Source organism: Pipistrellus hanaki (assembly GCF_964339955.1).
Source record: "Pipistrellus hanaki genome assembly, chromosome: 10".
In the NCBI taxonomy this organism is placed as follows: domain Eukaryota; kingdom Metazoa; phylum Chordata; class Mammalia; order Chiroptera; family Vespertilionidae; genus Pipistrellus; species Pipistrellus hanaki.
Window position 1 is genome coordinate 73089082 of NC_140512.1, and position 17486 is coordinate 73106567.

General features: G+C 47.7%; 1 protein-coding gene across 8 annotated transcripts in view; it reads right to left on the reverse strand.

The window, feature by feature from the left end:
* Nucleotides 1-566: 566 nt before the first annotated feature.
* The window catches only part of ESYT2 (extended synaptotagmin 2), a 71983-nt gene continuing 55063 nt past the window's right edge, over nucleotides 567-17486 (reverse strand). For 4 of the 8 annotated variants that reach the window (XM_084897507.1, XM_084897505.1, XM_084897504.1 and 1 more), the window contains 7 exons: nucleotides 14552-14701; nucleotides 12240-12625; nucleotides 5886-5984; nucleotides 4240-4371; nucleotides 3032-3137; nucleotides 1864-1913; nucleotides 567-1778 (listed from right to left, as the gene is read on the reverse strand). In XM_084897507.1, the coding sequence (XP_084753633.1) occupies nucleotides 1733-1778; nucleotides 1864-1913; nucleotides 3032-3137; nucleotides 4240-4371; nucleotides 5886-5984; nucleotides 12240-12625; nucleotides 14552-14701 (969 nt within the window). In that variant the 3' untranslated portion in view covers nucleotides 567-1732. The remainder of the gene's footprint in view (nucleotides 1779-1863; nucleotides 1914-3031; nucleotides 3138-4239; nucleotides 4372-5885; nucleotides 5985-12239; nucleotides 12626-14551; nucleotides 14702-17486) is intronic. The other 4 variants (XM_084897506.1, XM_084897502.1, XM_084897501.1 and 1 more) reach the window with 1 other exon arrangement.

Sequence of the window (17486 nt, forward strand, 5' to 3'; positions counted from 1 at the left end):
CATCACAGTTAAGTGCTCTGTATGCACATATGTTCACGTGTTTATCAATATATTCATAAGCTTCCTCCAGTGCATTACCTGGGAAACAGAAAATGACATGAAATGTGTTGTGAGGCAATGGACTCCATCTATAATTTAAAAAGTGTAATATGCTAATTAGACCAGACAGCTGAATGACCTTCCGGATGTCTTTCTGTGGCTGCAAGGGCCACGGCTGCTAGGGCTGAGCCCCTTGCACAGATCTGGTACACCAGGCCTCGTTATAAACAAAGCCATGGTCAGTGTGTGAAGTGAAGCAAGCAAAGCCCACTGACAGGCAGGTGTGGGCAAAGGGACCATCAGCACTTGGATGGTTAGTCCCTGAGCCACCCAGAGCCCATGGGATTCGTGGTGAGATCTCCCCTCCAACCACCAAACTCTTTCCCGGTTTGTGCCTAATTTTAACTTATGCCTAATTTTAGAACATTCACCCGGCTAAGGAGTCACTGCTCCTGCAGCACTCAACATTCACACCATTTTGCATGGCACAGCCTCTGCACACAGCTTGTGACCCACCAAGGACACACTTCAGGATATAAAACATGCTTTTAATAATCTAAGAAGAAAAGTATATTCCAAAGTAACTGTGTCACAATATTCCAATATTGAGGTCGGTTGTGGTGTGAAGTAAGGAAGTGGTGTTTTCATCCCGGTCGTGGCACAAGAGAGCAGAATGGAGGCGAGGACCAGCTCAGGCCACTGTCCCGTGCGATGTCATGCCGACAAACGAATGAACCAGTGATCAGCTTTTAATGCAGTTTCCTATCTCCATACCCTGATTTACCTCACAACCTTTATGGTGACAACATAAGCTTGTCTTTCTTTACAGGCTGGGATAACAGAAAACCAACAAAGCTCATGATAGACTATTTCACAATGACCTAACAGCTAACACTGAAAGTTTGTATTATATTTTAGAAAAAGTATAATTGTGTTTATGTGCACTATTTCATAAATAAGTTACAACAAGCAATTAAACAAAAACTTGACATTTTTATGTATGTAAGAAGTTTCAAATTAGGACACTATGGTTAATGAACTGTGATTAATTCTCTTAATAGTCTATGCAACTTAGATATATAACATTTTTTTCTTATAAACACTTCAACTTCTCATATAATACATTTTACAGTTATGAAAGTTAATTTTTGAATACTTTCTTTCGCTGATTATGGATAGAGATATACTAACATTTAATAATCTTTCAGCTTTTCTTTAAAAAAAACAGTGCAAAATAAGTCATGAGAACTTTTTCTTGTAAAGACAAAAATGATTATTTGTCATAAGAATTTAATAAGACTTAGAAGAAAAAATATATATTTCCTTAAACCATTTTGTTCTGAATTCAAACCAGTTTATAGCAATTGTAAAAAATAGAGTCTATGTTCACGGCACAGTGTGCCTCAGATACACACAGACAAGGCGACAAGGGGCACACACACCTGCCTCCTGGACACAGCCCGGCACAAGCCAGTACCCTCTATCCCACTGTGCAGTGGTAGCTGCTGAGACAATGGGATGCCAGACACACAAAGCTAACAGCTAGAGTAACATTGGCCCAACAAGATTAAAATGTCCGCTTTATAAAACGCTAAGCGAAGAACAGGAAGTATAAAAATAGCACTCGTGTGTGGGGAAGGCGCTCCGAGCACGCAGGTGGCAGACACCAGGGAGTTCTCCTGCCCAGTGAGGCCTACGTCATCACGTGCGGTCTCGTCCCGTCTTCTGTGAGGTCGTACCTGAGGGCACAGGAAGCGACAGGCAGGTCAGGGTGGAGGCCATGGTCAGCCAGGCTGTCAGCTGTGGCCTAAGAAGGACACTCACCACTGGGTCCAGCCTTTGGCGAGCTCTTCAGATGCCAGAGCAACCAGCACCTGTGGGTAAGGGAGTGTGTCAGCGGTGGGGCGCTCCCTCGGATTCCACCTCGGCTTTTGCCAACCTCCCTGCCGCGTGGACACTGAGCACTGCTTTAATGCGAGGCTCTCACCTTTCAGCGTGCTCCCCCCGGATGGGGGTCCTCCCCAGTCTGCTTAGCCACCAGTCTAACGCTGGGTCACTACAGAACCTCAGGCGATCGCTGGTGGGGACAGAGGCTCAAGGCCGGTGAAGGCACTGAAGTCGGTGTGCACTGGCCACAAATGGCACCTACAATTCAAAACCTCTCTTCCCTAACTTACTTCTGTGTACATTATTAAAGGGTGTGCATTCTTTTTTTTTTTTCTTCTTTTTTTAAAATACATTTTATTTATTTTTTACAGAGAGCTAGAAACATCGATGAGAGAGAATCATCGATCAGCTGCCTCCTGCACAACCCTACTGGGGATGTGCCCACAACCAAGGTACATGCCCTTGACCAGAATCGAACCCGGGACCTTTCAGTCCACAGGCCGACGCTCTATCCACTGAACCAAACCAGTTTTGGCAAGGATGTGCATTCTTACGCAGCAGTTACATGTGGATATGGACAAAGACAAAAAGAAATTCAAAGTGCCCTAGCCGGTTTGGCTCAGTGGACAGAGCGTCAGGCCTGTGGACTGAAGGGTCCTGGGTCAACAGCACATATCTCAGTTGCAGGGTTCTCCTTAGCTCGGGCCCTGATTGGGGCATGTCCAGGAGGCAACCAATCGATGTGTTTCTCTCATATCGATATTTCTGTCTTTCCCTCTCTCTCCTACTCTCTCTAAAAATCAATGGGACAATATCCTCAAGTGAGGATTAAAAAAAAAAAAATTCAAAGAAATAAAGCCAATTATTTGTTAGTTAGGAGGTAGAACTGGAAGAGAATGTATTCCCTTTGGGTTTTCTTTCACTGCGATACTTGAAATAAAAACGAAGTAAATTAAAATGTCTCCACGATGTACTGACATCCCAGCTGATACAGGCTTCCGGGTCTACTATTAACCACAGCACACTCACCGCCCACCTCCTTCCGTGCTCCGGTCCACAGGACGCAGCGAGGGGCTGCGGCCTCACGGGGCCTGCTCACACTTACTTTGCCGAGAAGCCCTTTGTCTTTGGACAGGAAGCCGCCACTGTTCTTCACGGCGACATCCAGCGTTCTCCGCTGCACGTCTGGGAGCGAGACGCTGAACTCAAAGCTGACAGAGAAAGAGGCCCTCCCCTCAGTTTCTCCATCTGGCTGCCTTTATCGTAACTGAGCACAACATTCCCGCCTACGAGACCACGCCCAACGACCCATTTCTTAATACAAAACAGGGTTCTCGTGTAGATGTTCGGGGCCTGCATTTCATAGACACAAAATCAAAGTGTTTTCCAGGGTTTGGAACCTCATAGAAGATTCTGGCCTGCAGCTCCCACGTGCAAGGTGGGCAGTTAGGATGTGGGGTCGCCGACGTTATATCGCCTCCACAGCCACGCCAGGCTCCCTCCCCTAAAGACCGCAGGAGAGCGGCTCCCAGCCTCGTGAGGGGCTGGAGCAGAGGCCACAAGCTAAATGCCTTCGGGGAGGCAGGTCCTCCAAGCGGTGTGCGTGGTCTGCATGTGGCGGAGGCCCCGGAGCCTCAGCAGCTAGAGACCCAGACATGCACATGGATCTCAAATTCTTTGCTGCTGCAGAGAAAGAATACACTTTGACCAATACAAAGTGCCCCCACCAGGATTTGGTGTGTTCCTGTTGGTAAACATAATTAAGTGTAAACTGAATTGACAGACATCAATACCATGCAACCTTATTTCCCCAAATGCTGGTGTTTTAGCCACAGGACTGTGAAGTAAGACCCCAAGCTTGTAGAGGGAGACTAAGTGCCTGCACACCCTCAGGAGCAGCCGTCACACTGACACCGAGCAGACAGGGCCTCTGCTCTGGGAAGGCAGACCGTGAAGGAGATTTGCAAATCTGAAACAATTACGTCCTTCTTTTCACTTTTAAAATGGTTTTGGAAACTGGTTGTTTTTATAAGAATGTTATATTTTAAGATGTTATAGAGGCTTATTGTTTAAGAACTATATGCATTTTAATATTCTTGGCTTTGATGTATAACTCAGTTCTTTAATCACTCGTCTTGCCATCATGTTCACAACTGTCACTTCTGCATGAAGTTCAGAGTACCCTCGTATTTTACCAGCTCACGCCCACTAATCTGTTTCCACTTCTCAGTGCTAGGTGGGCACCACTGCTTTGCCACTGTGAGGCCCTCCTAGCTTACCCCGACACCTGCCCCAGGTGAGTGAAGTCCATACCTCTGATCAAACACGGGGTTCAGTGTTTTCTTTGACACGTGTGTTTTTCTCCTCCCTGACCTCCTCTTGTCTGGGAGCAAATACATGCGGACGTAGGGGTCCGAGCCGTCTTCAGAGAAGGCAATGAGGTTTCTTGTAAAGGAAACCAAAGAGCAGCAGGCATTATACTTTAGAAAGATGACATTCAGCATCATATCAACTTTCTACAGCAGGTCCTCGAGCACTGTCATTCTGTGAAGTTCCCGAGAAAAAAATCCCCTCGGTATTGCTGTGTGGAGCCTGCACGTTCATCTGTTTCATGAGTTTTCTATGGGAACTCTGGTTTCCTCCAATATCCCAAAGCTGTGCACACGAGGTGAGCGGCCTGTGTAACATGTCTGAGTGAGACAGGTGCGGGTCTGAGCGGCCTGTGTAACGTGTCTGAGTGAGACAGGTGCCAGTGTGAGCGGCCTGTGTAACATGTCTGAGTGAGACAGGTGCGGGTGTGAGCAGCCTGTGCAACGTGTCTGAGTGAGACAGGTGCGGGTGTGAGCGGCCTGTGTAACGTGTCTGAGTGAGACAGGTGCGGGTGTGAGCGGCCTGTGTAACGTGTCTGAGTGAGACAGGTGCGGGTGTGAGAGGCCCCAGACGGAGGAGCATCCTGGTCAGGGCTGGTGCCTACCTCGTGCCCTGAGCTGCAAGGAAAGGCAGTGTGGTCACTCATGAGCTGAAGTAAAACGAGCGGGTGGGAAATGAATGACCTCCTTGTTTTTACTCATCTTTCTTAAAGGTGTGTGGAGCTCATATTTACCTCAGGGCTTATAGAAGAGTTCTGGGTCTGTGTTTGAACTTTGGTCATGATGTGAAGGCCAGCAATAAGCAACAGGAACTTGACTGCTGTTTGTACAGCCTGTCTGCAGCCACTTCCCATTACTCACTCACTGATGGACTGCGCAACTAGGCAGGGTCTGGGCTGACGTCCTCGAACCCAGGTCCTGCCTTTGTCTACCAGTGGTGACCTCAGCAGGAGAATACAGCAGGTGCTGAACACAGATGCCCCGAGCTGAACTCCACAGTCAAGTTCCAAATGTCACTAATTTTATTTTTCTGTTTCTAACAGCTTTTAAGAATCAAATATGTATATAAACACACTAATATCACAACGACTACAGAGACAGGCAAGTCACATAGGAGAGAAATAGCTCCTGAGCGTCACCATTAATCACAGTCACCTCACGTCACACCCCTCCTGATGCAGGGAAAGGCAAGCAGGCTGCTTGGTGCCCAGGCCTCCCGGAAAGACTGTGGCAAGACTGACCAGGACCCATCGACTTCTAGGTCCTCTGAATTTATGTTTACTCCTAGAAACGTGGCCTCAAAGAGCACTTCAATAAAGAAGACCCGTTCACTACAGAGTGTGCTCGTTGTTTAGACATCTCACACCCGCAGCAGAGGGGGGCACCGTTCCCACAGTCCAGGGTGTGTTGCCAAGCAACCCAGTGGTTATGGATGTCTAGGAAGCAACACTGAGAAGGAAGAAGGAATAAACACCGGCACAGGGGATCCAGCGGCTTGGCATTTAAAAGGATAAACGGAGGCCGCCTGGGGAGGCGAGCACCGGGGCCGGAGGGAGGCCCTGCGGAGGCTGCGGAGGGAGCGCCGCTCACCTGCAGGCGTGCACGACCACCACCAGCTTGTTCCTCTGCGAGCTGTGCCGGATTGTCAGTTGGATCTGCCCCAGGGGAGACTGTCCCAGCGTCGTCCCACTGAGGAAACAAAGCAGGAAGTCACAGCTCTGTCCCGACCTTCGCTCCCGAGTCACCGCTCCGGCCCGACCCGCTGGGAAAGCCAAGCTCACTCATGCAGACGGGAGGCCAAACGGACCTGGGAACCAGGGACCGTCAAACGCTCTTCAGCAGAGGCCAACACCACTTAGCCATTCAGACAGAGCCCTCCACCAAGCTCCGAGGAAGAGGAGACACCGTGGTCTCCCAGTTACCAACCCACTGCGGGGGCCTCTGGGCCTGTCACTGCCCACATCTCCGTGTCCATTCTCACAACCCACGATCCTGGCTCTGATGTTCACTGACAGGACATCGGTGACATCACTACACTTCCCTCGATTTCTGTTTCTCAAGGTCAAAGCATAGATCCTACGATAACCAACAACTGCCTGGCTCAGGGCCCCCCAAGACCAGCTCCTGAGAAAAGTGGCTTCTTATTTAAATTTTTATTTCCTTTTAGAGCAAGAGAAGGGGAGGGGCTGATTTCTTTTTTCAAAAATAACGGAGGTGAGGCCTGAAGGTCAATCCTTCCAGGGATACCAACAACAATACAGACTTAGCTACAACAAGGTTGCACTCACAGTCCACAAAGGAGAGCACCAAGAGTGTCCAGCTCAGGTAACGGGAGGCTGACCCACTGGGCCATATAGGACACCAAACACACAAAGCCATCCTACCAACTCTGGGAAGCAGCGAAAATGCTGAGACCAAGAAATAGATCTCAAACGAAAGAGATGGAGGAGAACAAAAGGCTGGATATAGAGTTCAAAACCACGGTTTTAAGGTTTTTCAAGAATTTTCTAGAAAAGGCAGATAAATTTATTGAGACCCAACTAGAAATTAAACATAAACTGACTGAAATAAAAAATATACAGAGATCCAACAGCAGACTGGAGGATCACATGAATCAAGTCAAAGATTTGGAATACAAAGAGCCAAAGGACACTCCTCTGGAGAAGCAAGAAGAGAAGAGAATCCAGAAAGTTGAAGATAGTGTAAGGAGCCTCTGGGACAACTTCAAGCATACCAACATCAGAATTATTGGGGTGCCAGAAGAAGAGAGAGTGCAAGATACTGAAAACATATTTGAAGAAATAATATCAGAAAACTTCCTCCACTTGGTGAAAGAAATAGACTTACAAGCATAGGAAGCGCACAGAACCCCAAACAAGAGGAATCCAAAGAGGACCACACCAAGACACATCATAATTAAAATGCCAAGGGCAAAAGACAAAAAGGATCTTACAAGCAGCAAGAGAAAAGCAGTTGGTTAACTATAAGGGAGCACCCATACGACTATCAGCTGATTTCTCAATAGAAACTATGCAGGCCAGAAGGGAGTGGCAAGAAATATTCAAAGTGGTGAATAAGCGAGAACCTACAACCAGCAAAGCTATAATTCAGAATTGAAGGGCAGATAAAGAGCTTCACAAATAAGAAAAAGTTAAAGGAGTTCATCACCACCAAACCAGTATTATATGAAATGCTGAAAGGTATTATTTAAGAAGAGGAAGAAGATCAAATGAATTAAAAACCTGAGGAACAGAATAAACTGGTGAATATAATAGAATCAGGGGCAAAGAAAGGGAGTGGATTGATAATTATCAGGGGGAAAGGGGTGTGGGGGTGCAGAAAGAGACTGGATTAAAAGCGTACACCTATGGATGAGGACAATGGCAGGGGCAGGAAGGAGGGGGAGCAAGGAGGGGGGAGGTAAGGGCAGAGGGTGGGGCAGGAATCGGGTGGAAGGGAGCTATGAGGGGAAAAAGGAGAAACAATTGTAATAATCTGAGCAATAAAGATTTATTTAAAAAAAAATAAATAATGGGGAGAGAATCCAAGATGGCTGCTCGGGTAGGCACCTAGCCGCAGCCGCACGCAACAATTTTAATAAAATACAACTAAAATATAAAATGGACATTACCCAGAACTACAGGAAAGTCAACTGACTGGAAATTCTACAACGAGAAGCAAGGAGAAAACCAGAAGGAAGCGTGGAGGAGCTGTAAAAGCCCAAGGTACGGAGACACGCGGCGCGCGAGGAGAGGACAGAGCCAGAGAGGAGGGAGGCCGAGTGCATGGCTGGCGTTCCCTAGCGGGAAGGAGATAAACACTCCGGCTGTGCTGGGCCCCCAACTGCTCTGAACCCCCGTTCTAGGCCAGACCCCGGGGACCCAGGCTCACACAGAGGGAGCTGGGCTGTAAGGCAGAACCCGGGGAAGCGGCGAAAGGAGGTCCCAGAGGCGCGCACACTGCGCGCAGAGAAGGGACGGTCGGCTGTGCCGTAGGACTGCCCTGGCGGGAAGGAGACAGGCTCCAGACTGCTCTGAACGCCACCTCCAACTCCACTTCCAACTGAACTGAACCCCAGTTTCGGGCCCATTGCGGGAGAGCCTACACTGTTTGGTAGCAGGCGAAAATCGAGGGCACCTTTCTCTCAGAGGTGCTTGCAACAAGTACTGAAGGACCCTGAGTCTCAGGAGTCGCATAGGGCGGGGCTGACGGAAGCCAAGGCTGTGGCTCCACCCTGAAACCCCGCCCCATCAGGAAAGCTGCCTGCGAAAATGCCTAAACCAAATAGATCACAAACGAAAGAAATGGAGGACAAAAAGCGACTGGATATAGAGTTCAAAACCACACTTATAAGGTTTTTCAAGAGTTTCCTAGAAAAGGCTGATAAAATAAATGAGACCTATGAGGATATGAAAAGGGATCAACAAGAAATAAAGAATACATTGTCTGAAATAAAAAATATTTTACAGAGTCCTAAAAACAGAATAGAAGATCGCAAGAATCAAGTCAAAGATTTGGAACATAAAGAGCCAGAAGACACTCCTCTGCAGAAGCTAGAAGGCAAGAGAATCCAGAAAATTGAAGATAATGTAAGAAACCTCTGGGACAACTTCAAACGATCCAACATCAGAATCATGGGGGTCCCAGAAGATGAGAGAGAGCAAGATATCGAAAACATACTGAAAGAAATAGTGACAGAAAACTTCCCCCACCTGGGGAAAGAATTGGACTTACAAGTCCAGGAAGCACACAGAACTCCAAATAAGAGGAATCCAAAGAGGACCACACCAAGACAAATCATAATTAAGATTCCAAGAGCAGGAGAATCCAAGATGGCTGCTCGGGTAGGCAACTAGCCGCAGCCGCACACAACAATTTTAATAAAATACAACTAAAATATAAAATGGACATTACCCAGAACTACAGGAAAGTCGACTGACTGGAAATCCTACAACAAGAAGCAAGGAGAAAACCAGAAGGAAGCGCGGAGGAGCTGTAAAAGCCCAAAGTACGGAGACACGCGGCGCACGCGAAGAGGACGGAGCCGGAGAGGAGGGAGGTCGAGTGCCTGGCGGGCGTTCCCTAGCGGAAAGGAGATAAACACTCCGACTGTGCTGGGCCCCCAACTGCTCTGAACCCCAGTTCTGGGCCAGACCCCGGGGACTCAGGCTCAGCCATAGGGAGCTGGGCTGTAAGTCGGAACCCCGGGGTAGCGGAGAAAGGAGGTCCCGGAGGCGCGCACACTGCCCCCAGAGAAGGGACGGTCGGCTGTGCCGCGGGATTGCCCTGATGGGAAGGAGACTGGGGCTCCAGACTGCTGTGAACGCCACCTCCAACTCCACTTCCAACTGAACTGAACCCCAATACCGGGCTCATTGTGGGAGAGCATTGACTGTTTGGCAGCAGGCGAAAATCGAGGGCACCTTTCTCTCAGAGGCGCCGGCAGCGAGCACTGAAGGACCCGCATAGGGCGGGGCTGACGGAAGCCAAAGCTGCAGGCTCCACCCTGAAACCCCGCCCCATCTGTAACTGCGAAATGCGACAACAAAATAGATCACAAACGAAAGAAATGGAGGACAAAAAGCGTCTGGATATAGAGTTCAAATCTACGCTTATAAGGTTTTTCAAGAATTTCCTAGAAAAGATGGATAAGGCCTATGAGAATATGAAAAGAGATCAACTAGAATTAATAAGGAGTCAACAAGAAATGATAAGGGATCAACAAGAAATAAAGAATACATTGTCTGAAATAAAAAATATTCTACAGAGTCCTAAAAACAGAAGGGAAGATCACAAGAATCAAGTCAAAGATTTGGAACATAAAGAGCCAGAAGACACTCCTCCACAGAAGCTAGAAGGCAAGAGAATCCAGAAAATTGAAGATAATGTAAGAAACCTCTGGGACAACTTCAAGCGAACCAACACCAGAATTATGGGGGTTCCAGAAGATGAGAGAGAGCAAGATATCGAAAACATACTGAAAGAAATAGTGACAGAAAACTTCCCCCACCTGGTGAAAGAATTTGACTTACAAGTCCAGGAAGCGCACAGAACTCCAAACAAAAGGAATCCAAAGAGGACCACACCGAGACACATCATTATTAAAATTCCAAGAGCAAAAGATAAAGAGAGAATATTAAAAGAAGCAAGAGCAAAGAAGGTAGTAACTTATAAAGGAGCACCTATACGATTGTCAGCTGACTTCTCAACAGAAACCATGCAGGCCAGAAGGGAATGGCAAGAAATATTCAAGGTGATGAATAGCAAGAACCTACAGCCAAAAATAAGCTACCCAGCAAAGCTATCATTCAGAATCGAAGGCCAGATAAAGAGCTTCACTAATAAAAAAAAGCTAAAGGAGTTCATCACCACCAAACCAGAATTATATGAATTGCTGAAGGGGGTTCTTTCAGAAGAGAAAGTAAACAAAGATAAAAATTATGAACAACAAATACGTAATTATCAACAAGTGAATCTAAAAACCAAGGAAATTAAAAAAATCTGATGAACAATATTAACTGTTGAATATAATAGAATCAGAGGTATGGAAGGGGAGTGAACTGACGATTCTTGGGGAAAAGGGGAGAGGGGGGTGTGGGAAGAGACTGAGCATAAACTGTGCACCTATGAATGAGGACAATGGGGAGAGGGGAAAGGGCAGAGGGTGGGGTGGGAACCTGGTGGAGGAGAGCAATGGTGGGGGGGGGGGGAAGGAACATTTGTAATAATATGAAAAATAAAAACTTATTTAAACTTAAAAAAAAAAAAAAAAGATTCCAAGAGCAAAGGACAAAGGGAGAATATTAAAAGCAGCAAGAGCTAAGCAAGTAGTTACCTATAAAGGAACACCTATACGATTGTCAGCTGATTTCTCAACAGAAACCATGCATGCCAGACGGGAATGGCAAGAAATATTCAAGGTGATGAATAGTAAGAACCTACAGCCAAAGATAATCTACCCAGCAATCACTCATAATGGAAGGCCAGATAAAGAACTTCACAAATAAAAAAAAAAGCTAAAGGAGTTCATCACCACCAAACCAGAATTATATGAATTGCTGAAGGGGGTTCTTTCAGAAGAGAAAGTAAACAAAGATAAAAATTATGAACAACAAATACGTAACTATCAACAAGTGAATCTAAAAACCAAGGAAATTAAAAAAAAAAAAATCTGATGAACAATATTAACTGTTGAATATAATAGAATCAGAGGTATGGAAGGGGAGTGAACTAATGATTCTTGGGGAAAAGGGGAGAGGGGAATGTGGGAAGAGACTGAACATAAACTGTGCACCTATGGATGAAGACAATGGGGGGTGGGGAAAGGGCAGAGGGTGGGGTAGGAAGTGGGGGGAAAGGAACACTTGTAATAATATGAACAATAAAAATTTATTTAAAAATAAATAAATAAAAAAAATAAAAATAAAAAAATAAATAATGGAGGTGAGTAGGTAGGTGCGAGGAGACCAGTGCACTGAGTGTGTCACAGAAGTCACACGTGTGCCTGCATCCCAACACCAGGAACACGCTTCCCTCAAAGGCAACTTCCTTCCTTCCACCGAAGGACAGACTGACACCGGAAGCTGTGGAGCCTGCAGGCTGCTTTCCTCCTCATCTGGGAATCATGGGGCTTAAGTAAGAAATCAAAAGTAACGGGGACCAGCTGTGGGTGCTGAGCAACCTGGAACGAACAGGCCCTGCACCCAGAGTCCGGCAGCTCAGCTCTGGACCCGCCTTCCTGCCCTGAGGGCAGCAGCACCAGAGCCTGGCAGTTCAGGGGCCTCGCTACCCCATTGCCATCTAACCCTTAACGAGCCGGAGGGAGGCTGGGAAACGGCAGGCTTCCCTGGGGAAGGGTGCCGCCCCAGCCCCTGGGCTGCTGACACACACCCTCACGGCACACGGCGCAAGCGGCCTGGGCGAGAGCAAGAGAGCACTGGTTACTTCTCCAGCTGCCGCAGCCGCTGCCGAAGCTCCTGCGTGGCGATGGGCAGCGAGATGTCCGAGGCTATGCTGGGGGTGGGCTCCTTGATGAAGATGTGGCTGGGGGAGCCGGAGGTGCTGCCATGGAGGCTAGAGGCACTTCTGCCCAGGTCTCGAGGCCCCTGAGGGCTGGCCTCCGCAGGCTGCGCTCTGTCCTCCACGCTGGGCTTCGCACCGCCTCCCAGGACTGGAGTGGGCGGGGCGGGGCTGCTGTCCCCAGTGCCGGGTGGCACAGACACCTGAGACCTGACAGACACCTTTCTCCCTCCTTTGGAAACGGAGGGCCGCTTGACTTGAGCTGAGTGCTGGTGGTCTGGAGACCTTTCTTGCTTTTCGAGGTGGAGTAACTAGAGGGGGAAATAAACAAGTAAAAACCAGTGACACTAATAGCCTTATATATGAATGTTCTAGATCTATTCACTTGCCAATTCATTTAAAACTTAGTATAATATAATATAGACCACATATGTCAAACACAAGGCCCGCGGGCCAAATCCAGCCCGCCAGGCCTTGCAATGTGGCCCGCACCGCGCTGTCATCACTGCACTCCGCTGTCAGTTTATGACATTGTCAGTTTATGACTGTTCAGTAAACCATTAGGCCCGCGATTTAGGCTGGATTTTAGATTTTGGCCCCTTCTCTGATTGAGTTCGACACCCCTAATATAGACAATCTGGCCTACCTGCTCACCTGATCTATTAGTGAAGCAATATGTTACAGAAACCTTTAAAAAACAAAGTTTAAGTGATCAAAGTATCACTTCTATGATATACACATCATTTCTGTGTATTCCCCTCAGCCTCTTCCATTTGCACCAATTTCTGCACAATTGTGGATGATCTTATTCCTGGAAGAGCCTGAGCTGCCGCCCTGCACAGCCTGGTCCCTCGTCCTCGCAGGTGGAAGAATGAGAGTCAAGGACACCTCCACCCAGCAGTTACCCCAGATTCCTAGCATCCATGGGGGAGCAGCCCATGCCCTCATTCACTTTGCTAGTATTTTTGTGTTTTTTAATATATATGTTTTGATTTTTTTACAGAGAGGAAGGGAGAAGGATAGAGAGTTAGAAACATCGATGAGAGAGAAATATGGATCAGCTGCCTTCTCCACACCTCCTACTGGGGATGTGCCCGCAACCAAGGTATCTGCCCTTAACTGGAATCAAAACCCGGGACCCTTCAGTCTGCAGGCCGAAGTTCTATCCACTGAGCCAAACCAGTCAGGGCTTCTTTGCTACTTTTTAATATTTACTTAAAAAAAAAAAATCCTCACCTGAGGATATTTTCCCATTGATTTGTAGAGAAAGTGGAAGAGACAAAGACAGAGAGAAACACCAATGTGAGAGAAACACATCCTGACCACGGACGGTCCAGGCCGGGGAGGACCCTGCAACCAAGGTATGTGTCCTTGACCAGAATCGAGTCCAGGACCTTTAGGTCCACAGGCCGACGTTCTATTCACTGAGCCAAACTGGGTAGGGCTTAGTATTTACTTTTAACATACACAAGAGTCCACTGAGCAGAGTCAGATGCCATATACTCCTGCACTGCGGGTCACTGTGATGCTGGAAGTTCTCCTGCTTTCACACAGTGAAGCTGCAGCAAACAGCTCCATGTTCACGGTCTCCCTACACGGTGCCTTGTACCTGAAGGTCGGGCTTCCAGGGCTCTGGGGCAGGGCTCTGTGACCTACGGCCTGGAGACACGGCCTGGAGAAGCTGTGCCCGGCAGGTCCTGACCGGGACGAGGAGCACATTCCACGGTACCCACACAGCAAGTTTGTCTTAATTCCTTAAAAAGGCGTTCTCCATTCTCATTTGCATTTTTAAAATTAGTGGGTTGTAGCTAATATGTTTGCCAGTTTTATTTTCTATATATATCCTTAGGTGCTTACAAATGAATTATCATGTTTTTGGGGAGAAAATTTTCGGTAATTTCTACCATCTTGTAGTTCTATTAGATATTCTTCTGAGTGACTATTGAAGATGTAATCTTAGCAGAAAACTGCTGACCCTGACAGCATGCTTTCCGGGCCAAGTATAAAAAGTGGCAACTGCATTCACCTGCAGGGAGCGGGTCCCGGGGCTGCTCAAGCCCCCGGACACTCTGCTGCTGGTGGAGGCGAGTCCAGGCTTCCATCATCTCCACCGCCCGCCTCGCCCACCGCCCACCTCGTCCCGAGTCCGTGGCTGTGCCCCCTGTGGAGCAGCACCGGAGGGCTTTGCTATGGTGGCCTGTGCCCGTGCACCCGTGTCCCCCGCGAGACGACAGTACCCTGAGGGCGACCTTCATCTTCAGAGAGCTGTTGGGACCGGAATTACTGAGCTGGAATCGCTGGTTCATGGTCATGTCATCGCTGGCGAGCAAACGACTGAGCGGGATCGTCAGGTTCCCCAGGCAGCACTGATGCTGTTCATCTCTGACCTGGAAACACACCACAGAACACTGAGCTCCCGGAGAAGACACAGCGCAGGACGGTCAAGTCCAGCCTTAAAAGCACGTCAACATCTCCTGCTGGGCAGCGTCTCCTTAAACGATTAACCCCACAGGAATCCTCCTTGGGAACACAGGGGACTTGTAAAGAGTGATGCTACATTGCATCTACATCACATGTGTCTGTCACTCATCACACATTTTTTTTTTAAAAAAATACATTTTTATTGATTTTTTACAGAGAGGAAGAGAGAGGGATAGAGAGTTAGAAATATCAATGAGAGAGAATCATCGGTCAGTTGCTTCTTGCACACCCCCCACTGGGGATGTGCCCGCAACCAAGGTACATGCCCTTGACCAGAATCGAACCCGGGACCTTTCAGTCCACAGACCAATGCTCTATCCACTGAGCCAAACCGGTTTCGGCATCATCACACATTTCTGAGCGAAAAAGGACACCATGGCTAGGAGTCCATTTATGAGAACCTCAAATTAAGAGGCAGCAAGCTGAACAAACCTGAAGAATAGAAAGGTCTTAAACCCTGTGAAAATGACAACCATGCCCATTTGTATGATGTGTCAAGTTTAACTGGTGATACTTGTTTATGGAGAAAATTTTCTAGTGTCTTTTAAGCCTTCTCTATTAAAAATCTACACATTTGTTTAAAAATTTTACAGTATCTCCTCTAAACGCAAGGCAACTCCTGCCTCCTGAATGGTTCTCTACGGATGACCTCTGCCAAGGAATGGCTCTATCAGACGGCGGTACGCAGAACAGTTTATAACCAACAGCGGGAGAGCCTCCACTGGCTCCAGGAGACGGCCAACAAAGTCATTGGAGATAAAAACCTAGATGCCTGATTGCTGATTTCTTTATAACCTGTAATCCAAAAGCTTTTTTATTTTTTAATGCGTTTTTATTGATTTTTATAGAGGAGAAAGGAAAAGGGGAGAGAGAAACACTGTCTTGATTGCCTCCTACATGCACCCCAACTGGGAATTGATCCCACAATCTGAGCATGTGCACTGACCAGGTATCAAACTGATGACCTTTTGGGATATGGGATGATGCCCACCCAACTGAGCCACACTGGTCAAGGCTAAAAGCATTTTTAAAAGTTAACTGTGGCCTGGCCGGCATGACTCAGTGGTTGAGCTATGAATCAGAAGGGCATGACTTGATTCTTGGGGCACATACCCAGTTTACAGGCTCAATCCTTAACAGGGAGCATGCAGGAGGCAGCGAATCAATGATTCTCTCTTACCATTGATGTTTCTATCTCTCTCCCTTCCACTCTGAAATCAATAAAAATAGTTTTAAAAAAGAAATAATTGTGATGTTCTTTACTAAACTTTAAAAGCTATTTTTTAAAATTCAAGATCCAGTAAATATAGATTGTTTAAAGCATGATGCAACTTACAAAGGAAAAGGAGCTCAGCAAATACGAAAATTAGCTAAAAGGTACATGTTGCATAACAGGGAATGTGGCCCTGGCTGGTTTGGCTCAGTGGATAGAGAGTCAGTTGTGGACTGAAGGGTCCGATTCCCGTCAAGGGCACATGCCCAGGTTGTAGGCTCGATCCCCAGTAGGGAGTGTGCAGGAGGCAGCCCATCAATGATTCTCATTATGGATGTTTATCTTTCTCTCTCCCCTTCTCCCTTTCTCTCTGAAATCAATAAAAATAAATAAAACCCCTTCTCTATAAAAAAAATAAATGAATACAAAAAAAGTAAAAGGGGATGTGAAAACATAGAATACGCAGAGAATAATGAACAGGCATGAGCAGGCCCTCTGTGGGAGATGGGCCTCAGGCCTCCGGCCAGGGGCTGAGGACTGTCAGCTTCTCTGAGCCTGGCTGCTGGAGAGGAGGGCTTGCCAAAAAGGAGCCTGGGCACTAGCGCAGCTGCGACTGGGTGTCTGTGCGCCGCCCCGGGAGGACATGGAAGCTGTGCGATCCCTGTCCTTTATGCTACGGTAAGGCAAGAGGACAGACACACACCACTGGACTGCAGGTGGAACCCAAGCAGCAGCAGCCAGCTCCTTCTGAGGATGTCATGTGCCTGAAGGGTATTTCTGCTTCGGCGTGATGGAGTAACAGGAAACGAATTTAATCCCGCTCAGCTTAAAAACAAGAGGGGTGAGCCTGACAACTGGCCTGGTCACTGCCGGGCGAGTCCAGGCCATGGTGCCGGGATGGGGACCCCAGAGGCCAGTGGTCCCCGTGATGAGGACACTGGGAGAAGTCAGAGAGCAGGAGGCGCCAGCGAGGAGGAAGCTCCGGAGAGCGGCAGGGGACCCCTGCACCTCACTCAGCCAATGGGCACGTGCGAGGGAGCAACCACAGGAGGCCAAAGGCCCAGGAGGAGCAGAGGACAACCCCCCGAGCACATGGGGCTGCAGAAGACCTGGGACGTGTGGGGCATCAGGTTAGGGCCCCCAGACCCCAAGACTAGAGCCTGTCGGGCTGCCTAATAAAGCTTAAATCAAGCTCAAAAGGCTCCAAGTATTCCCAAGGACCTTTCTTCCAAATGAGAATAGAGCTCCAAAATATTTAAAGACCTACAAACCCAGCACACAAACATGCAAAATTACCAGGCAACCAAAGAAGCAGTAATATATGACTCACAGATCCAATTCCACACAGACAATGGAATTGGTGACACGGCACAGAAGCTGTCACACCCAGACCACACACACACAGGAAGGCAGAGGAAAGACCTGGAAAACATAAGATCCAAACTCAGCTGCTAAGATGAACATTGGAAAGTTCAAAA